We start from the raw sequence: 8035 nt of genomic DNA on the forward strand, positions 1-8035 counted from the left end.
CTAACAAATTTCGTCCAATAGCAATAATCATGACATATCACAAAAAATAACTTACTTTTTATTTTAGAGAAAGTTTAATAATTGCAGCATTGAATAATGACGTGAAGATTTGTAATGTTGACAATCTCTCCGAGCTTCGTTAAAACAACATAAAATTGTTTGATCTTATCAATACATGAAAATTATTCACATTTTGTAAACTTGTTATTGTGAAATTAAACTTCAAAGGAAAAAGAATACACTAAATGAAATAAATATAATTACAAACCACTAAAATAAATTTACACATTCATAAGAAATAAGCAATTTAAAAGTGTTCCCTGAAAAAATGCATTACTTCCTGTGTTTTGTGACTTTTGTCCTCACTGTCCCGTTTATAAATCGTTATCTTTTTTCAAATGAGGTTGACAAATCTGCCAGCCAAGACCATTTGACCCATGCCAGCGATGGTTTATCAGGTTGAGACCATCATAGCAAACATAACAAAGAAAACCATAATAATAATTACACAGAATCACTACATGCAACAAACAAATCATGTTATAATTTCAGTTTATTTTGAAATTGCTGATAAAATTCAAATGAATTTTGCCTGTGCTCACCCAAAATCAACAATAAGTCCTTATTATTTTCATTTTCTAATACAAAATAAGCCTTTAAAACATAGTGGAAATCTTGCCCATACATATAGGATGCGCATGCTGCTTTGTATGTGAGTAGCTGCAAATCACCTGCACCATGTAAAAATTTGCAAAAACAAATTAACATGCCTGAAATAAAGCAACAGTGCATGATTATGCATTTATGTTGCAACATGCTTAGAGAAGTTGATATGCATGTTAAAAATAGTACACAAAAGTTAGGGATTTAATTTTTAAGTACTTTTACGGTAAAAATATTTCACACACATTCAATTTCGTGTGGTCACGTCAGCAAAAGTAATTGACTTAAAGCACAAGTTATGTCAAAAATCATCTCAATATAAGCATCAAATTGGATAACAGTAAATCATTAAACACTTTTACATTGTAACTCATATCAAAACTCATAGTATGATAAATTGATGATGACAGTAATTAAAATCAAAGTCTAACCTTCAAACCACACGTTATGTCAAAAATCATATAAGCATCTAATTGAATAAAAATAAATTATTAAACACTTTACACTGTAAGTCATATCAGATTAAACTAAGTACGATAAATTGATAATGATCGTAACGAAAATCGAAGTCTAACCTTCAACATCTGAATTAAGCTGTCTATGGCTGAAATGTGTTAGTAGCCAGCTCCTACAGCGAAACCTCCAAGACATTCCGGACATTTCCTGTGTAAACACTTTTGGGGTTTTTCTAAAGGAATAATGTTGCCTATCTCCATCTTCATTAGTATCGTTTGCAGATATACAATCTTCTTCGTAGTAAGAGAGTTTAAAGAAACATGAAGATAACATCCTCCACGTACTGTATTCTGCACTAGTAGCATCTAAATGTAAAACAATCATTTCGAACAAAGATTCAAGGCTATAGTCACCTGCAAAATATCAGAAGAAATCGGTTAATGACAAAAGCTGAATCTTGAGCAAATACAGGATCGCTTTCTTTATAGCATAGAACAATGAAGTTATCATATAAAAATGTTTCTGTATTCGCAACAACTAGCTGTAAGGTGCAAGATCCAGTCAAACGACGTGCTATTTGTATTTGAAGATGCTAATACAGGAATAGAGAATATAACAACAGAGGCAAGATAAATTTAACATGGAATTCTTGCATAATTTTGGGTGAAGTTACATCTCTAAATCTTCAAATATAAAATATGTGACTTTAAATGGCAGTACCGTTTTGGTACATTCTGATAAGTTTTGCTAAGGGATAACTTTCTTGTGGATCCTTCTTTAGCATATCCTCAAAACATGTGACAATCAAGTCAGAGTTGTTTCGATCAGAACACTCCAAGAACGCAGCCCTCAATCTGCAAACGTTCGCATCAGTAACTTTCTAAGGAAAAAAACATTATTAGTAGAACCTGCTTATCTCAAAAATTGCTGATTCAATGAGAATATAATGTGCACCTTACAGGGAGCACAGATGGTGAATTAGTACACTCCTTCTCAATCAAAATTAGGGCTTCTTCAACACGACCTCCAATCAACAACAGCTAGAAATGAAAAAATAAAAATAAAAAAGGTGGAACAGTATCTCAAATGTTACTACATGCAGAAAGCGTCATAGGGATTAATTTAATATGTTAAAAGAAGACGTACATGAGCAAGTATAAAGAAAACTTGTCGTGATATTGCTGAACATAGTTAGTTGCTTGTGTGCTAGTTAAGGATATGATTTAAAAAAACCTAAACAACTGTTATTTCGAGTTCAAATAGAATCATCAATCTCCTCTTCCCTCACACTAAGTTTTGACAACTAAGCACAGTTACACAACCCTTCAACCATGCGTTGCATGCCTAACTCTCACAATCCTCAGTTACAGTTATCCCCCTGAACCTAATCGAATATATAACAATATTCAAAAAGAGGAGAATTGGACTTGACATAGTTTCAATAGAAAGGGAAAATTGACAAAAGTGTGTAGCTAGTAGTGGAGTCTGTTAGCATATTCTAGAAGATTTAATAAGGCTGGAGGGTATTGTATACAGATTTTATACTGGATTCCAAATTGGGATCTCGGTTTTAAATCAATAAAGAGAATAAAGAGAATATTCAGCATTTCTACCATCCACTCATACCAGTTCTTGCATACAATCCTTCAAAATTTGAAATACTAGTTTTCTAATCAGGTTTTATATTCACACAAAATCCTATATATAGTTAGTTTTCACCTGATAAGTTTTTATTTGAAAATATTTGAAATTTGGAAAATAACTTACTGGACAGTTTATCGATATGAACTATTTCAGAACATAAGTTAAGATAGTAAATTAATTTATAAATAAATTGTTCACAGACAATTTTTTTCCAAATTGATTTATGATAGGATATTACGATGTTTGATTGATCCATATAGTTGACACTTGACACCACCTAGTGAAACAAGACCAAACTATTTTCTTGGAATGTGGCAACACACAATAAGATAGGATGGAAACCAATAATATTAGGTTACAAAATTAATTACTTCAACAATTTTGATCCTGATATAATTGATAAAACAACTCCATGGACAGAAACAAGATAAAGCTAAGCAATTGAAATTTATTTTGAAATGTGTGTTCCATACTTGTATCAATGGAAGTAATGCTGCTGTTACTGAAGGTGCTGAGTCGAGAGCAAGTTGTAAATATTTCACAGCCTTTTTATACTGGTCATTTTGCTGATTTGAGTGCACATACATGAACTCCTCAAAACTATTATCATCAGGAAAATTCAAGGGAAACAACCACAAATCAAGTTGCCCTGAGTAAATGCATAATAATAATAATGAAAAAAAAAGTTAGGATGACCTCGAGTAATTACTCTCTAAATCAAGAATGATGGATAATATTTAATTATTCAGATGTCAAGACTAAAAAGAGATTGTCACAAAAGATCATGTGCAAAATAAGCATTGACAATCTAGTCTTGTAATGGTTATGAAAATACCTTCGATATGAAGATATGAGCAAAAGCAATATCTCCGGTATGAAACAAAAATGAAGGTAGGAAAATCAATGCTTAACAATAAGCAAGCATGTGCATTCTAACAGGTACAGGTGTTTGTATCCACAAGAAATATTTTTTACAGTCATTATTCATCTGTAAATAAAACAGATGTAATAAAGAAATAAATTCCTCTATTTACCAACTTACAAATAAGAGTTGTACAACCAAGTAGGCAAATATGAGAAGCTGCACTAATGAAATAAAACCTCATATTTTATTTACCGATTTAAAAAGTTTATCATCTAATGCATATGGAGGCATTTAAACAACCGGATTTAGGACAATGGTTAGCAATTGTGAATGATCCAGCAAATAAATGTATTCAAACAAAAGAATAGCCAAAAGAAATTGGAATAACAACAGAAGGAAAAAGAAAAATGAGAAAACAAATATTGAAAAACTTACTAATAACATTTAAGGTATCTTGTGTAAGGCCTTCATGGTTGGAAAAGGAGTCTCTACTTCCTTCATTTTCTTCGGACTTAGAGCGAAAACCTTCTTCTGGCTGTAAGTTCTGATGCGATGCTTTTCTTCTATGATCAACATCAATCTCCATAGACTCTCCCACGTCATTGTTGAACCCAACATCCCTAGATATATGCTTATCCTTCAAAACAGAGGTGTCTGATTCACAATGGCTTTGGGAGTTTGCCAGAAAGGATTCAACTGTATTATGCCACTCTGACTGTCCAACTTCATTGCTGATGGAAGGCCCCTCCATACGTGAGTAATCTTGCAAGTCAGCCTGGTCTGAATCTTTCCACTGAAATTCTTCGGGGATAGAAGAATACCACATCGTATAGAATGTCAAGCCCATAATTATCTTTGACACAGGATCAAGATCAACTTTTTCTTGCTCAAGGCTATAGGAGAAATGAAAACAACAATTAAAAAAAAAGATGAATAAAAACAAAAAAGAGAAAGAGAATAAGTGGAAGAAACAAATTAGAGCAACAACTCCTTACTAACACAAGTCTTTCTCAAACCTAGTGATGGACTTTAAAAGTGAAAATGATCATTAATGAAGGGGCAAAATGTATTGTCAATGAAAACAAGCGTTAACTAATATGTCAAGGGACCAAATCAAAAGTCAGATTTGAGCCACGTTCAATTTCTTTGAGAGAAGCTTATTCATGTAGAAGCTTAACTATAACAGTAGGGTTCTACTTTGTTCACAAATTGATAGAAGCTTAACAATACAGTAGGGTTTTCCATTATACAAATATTGACTGTAGATGATAAAGAAAATAATTTGGATTAAGAATGTCAGAATATTGCAATGGTTAGGTTCCTTCTGCACATCTAATCTGTAAATTTCTTGTGAGGTGATAACTTTAATAGCACTGAATCTCTCTTAGGTAGCAGACAATTTCCAGTATCTTTAGGGTGGTGAAGTGAGATAATCCAACTCCATGTTTACAGGGAGTGTCACAAATCTTAATTTGGCACAAGAGTTGCATCACTCAGTCACCGTAGAATATTATCATTGAGATAACCCATCCACATGTTTACAGGAAGTGACAAATCTCAACTTAGAACACGAGTTGCATCACTCAATCACCTGGAATATTATCAGTAAGCTTACTGTCATTCTTTTTATGATAAAATCTTGTCCAATCTAAATGCAAGTGTTTTATATTTTACCACACTGCTCTAACAGGTCAGAAAACTTTTATCCCAAACACAGAATCCTATTATAGCTTGTAATTAGGCACCATAGTCAGCAATTAAAAATTATGTGACTTGTTCAAAAATGTATGGAGGATTAGAATCGTAATGCTAATCAATAACATATCAACCATCCTGAGCAACATAAATTTCATATAATAATATGCAAGGCCCTAAAAATATGGGAGTAGCCTGCGGGTCAGAAGAGTGTTCATTTGGAATAATCCGTTGGGGCACCCTCCCTTTTAATTCGGAATAGGTAGTCCTTCTTGTCCTACTGAACCGTAGCCCCTACTTGCTCAACCAACCTGCCAACACCGGCCTTCAACCATTAGCTTTTCCGTTTGCCTGATCCCTTGCCTTATAGGTTCATTGAACTAGTTTCCTTCCCAAGGATCACTGGCCTTAGAGGTTCACTCAGATAGACTGAACACTCACCCAATTTTCATGAATAAAGAACTTATTAAGGGAAAGACGAGGTAAGAACATGCTATTGGAGACACTGCAACATAGGTTGGTGGAGTCAAGTGATTGAGTTGAGGGCAGTGGTAGGCGGGAAATCTCTGTCGTATGCGGTGCATTCCTCCTGGCTGGTGAAAAGGCCAGTTCAACTAGACCTGTAATCAAAGGCTTCCAAGACCTTACCACTGGAGTTTATGAGTGCAGCAAGGAAAGAAGCCTATCGGAGTCACATATGATTACGGTTGCGGAAACCGGAAAAATCCGTTACATTTTAAGACAAATAAGTTGATCAGCTTATCTAGCAACGACTTGTTATGAAACACTCCATTCTTGGTCAATGGGATCACAATTTCAAGATATTTCTTATAAAAGCCAAGGGATTAGCATTAAAATTCAATAATGCATACCTTATGACAAGCTGATATGCATCCCCAGTATTGCCATGCACAAGACAGAATAAGATGAACTCCACATGAACTCTATATCTGCTCTGCAGCACAAGTGAAATTGTATAACACACTGAAGCCTTAATCGTTATGATGACAACATGAATTCATTAACAATCTCTGAAATTGAAAAATATACTTTATTTACAAACCAGAATGGAAGTGAACTCTTTATTTCTTTTCTTTTTGTTTACTTAAGTGGAGCATTTTGATGAAACAGTTTGCACTAGATAAAGTAGTTTTACCCATCAAAGAGTTGCAACATAACAAAAATGCGAACAAGCACATAATTAGAACCCTGGTTGCTTTCACCTAGATTGCATGTGCAATACATTGAAAAGGGAAAAATCACTGCCACAATCAGAAAGAAACTGAAAGAATGGTTGAAAATGCAGCATTAGCACTAAACTAAAAGAACTCTGCTTGGAAAAAACAAGTATTTGTGAGACTGAGATGGTAAGGCTAAAGAGATGAAAAGTGAAAAAGGCTGAACACATTAACGGATTGATCCTTAAAGGTTAGGTACTTGGTGATCTAAATCTATATAACCTTTTTTAGGACAGACACACCTCAGTTCAAATTATTCATACAATCTCACAAGTCATGGCAGTTTCAGTTACAAGTTTTGGCATTCCTTGTCTGGGTGTGTGAGCACGCACATGCTTTAACATGTTATTGCCATGAGTAATAACTGTTATAAAGCAGGGGGGAGTTTCTAAAACTTACTTCTATTGGCCAACTCTTCATTGATCCAATATTCTTCGACCAAATATCAAAGAGGTTCTTCATCCTTGTTGGATTAATATGATAGTTTTCCACGTGCTTAAGAAGCTCCAATAAAGCCTACATATTAACCAGAATACACTGTCGTGTTAAGACACTTACTCAGGACATTAGTGATAGAAGATATTAAAGCAGAAAAGTTTTGAAGTCTTATAAGGATACCATTTTGTCACTGAAAAGATTTTAATTTCAACAAAATAGCCCATAAATGAAGAAAGACATCCGTGGCCCCCCAAAGACATTGGTGAAGTTTGTGAAACATTTGTGATCTTTTGGGTTCCATGTTAGTTAAGTTTGTCAACTTTTGTGATCTTTGAGGTCCACGAGTGCCTTTCTTTCATTCGGGTAGTATTTTGTCAAAACTAGAATCTTTCTGGTACCAAAATGGTGCTACTCATTTTGAAATAAAACTAAGACTAAGACAGCTCACAAGCTCAATGAAATCAACACTAAAATCTTGTTAATTAGAATTCTGTTAGTGCCACAGATTTGATGTTAGAAATAGCCAAGAATTTCTACGGCCAAAGTTACACATAACTACTGGTTGAACTTTACTTATCTATAGAGAAAGAAGCGATAGGCTAGGAACAGCCCTAAATCTCCAATATCAACATCATAGTCAGAAAACACATCAGTGCATCACTAAAGAAATTACTGTCTTTTACTCTCTTAAGCCCCAGCTAATTGTCCTTGTCTAAATTATATATCATATTATAACTCTAGTTTATGTTTGCACAGTTCCAGCTTTTGAGAGAGAGAGGGGGAATCATAACATCCTTTAGCCTGTTGACTTAGATATCTAGGATTGGGGTTTAAAAAAACAACACGCGCACACACACAAAACTATGACTAATGATCAGAACCAAGTTAACTTTTGCAGTTTGGACACACTACTAGAAAATATTCAAATGCAATAGTTCTATTGGCCTTCCCCAGATGCCAGAAACTACTATCAAAGAATGTCTGCTGACAGATATAAGAAAAGCTACTTCTTTGACGACAAAGGCGATTCATATCC

At 34.2% G+C, this 8035-nt stretch overlaps 1 protein-coding gene across 1 annotated transcript in view; it reads right to left on the minus strand.

Annotated features, from left to right (window-relative positions):
• The window catches only part of LOC107610798, a 14194-nt gene continuing 6641 nt past the window's right edge, over nucleotides 483-8035 (minus strand). The window contains exons 3-10 of the mRNA XM_021109180.1: nucleotides 6961-7077; nucleotides 6196-6278; nucleotides 4064-4521; nucleotides 3237-3412; nucleotides 2074-2159; nucleotides 1840-1973; nucleotides 1239-1532; nucleotides 483-731 (exon numbers count right to left, since the gene is read on the minus strand). Coding sequence (XP_020964839.1) covers nucleotides 541-731; nucleotides 1239-1532; nucleotides 1840-1973; nucleotides 2074-2159; nucleotides 3237-3412; nucleotides 4064-4521; nucleotides 6196-6278; nucleotides 6961-7077 — 1539 coding nt within the window. The 3' untranslated portion in view covers nucleotides 483-540. The remainder of the gene's footprint in view (nucleotides 732-1238; nucleotides 1533-1839; nucleotides 1974-2073; nucleotides 2160-3236; nucleotides 3413-4063; nucleotides 4522-6195; nucleotides 6279-6960; nucleotides 7078-8035) is intronic.

Source organism: Arachis ipaensis, chromosome B08 (genome assembly GCF_000816755.2).
Source record: "Arachis ipaensis cultivar K30076 chromosome B08, Araip1.1, whole genome shotgun sequence".
Taxonomy (NCBI): Eukaryota; Viridiplantae; Streptophyta; class Magnoliopsida; order Fabales; family Fabaceae; genus Arachis; species Arachis ipaensis.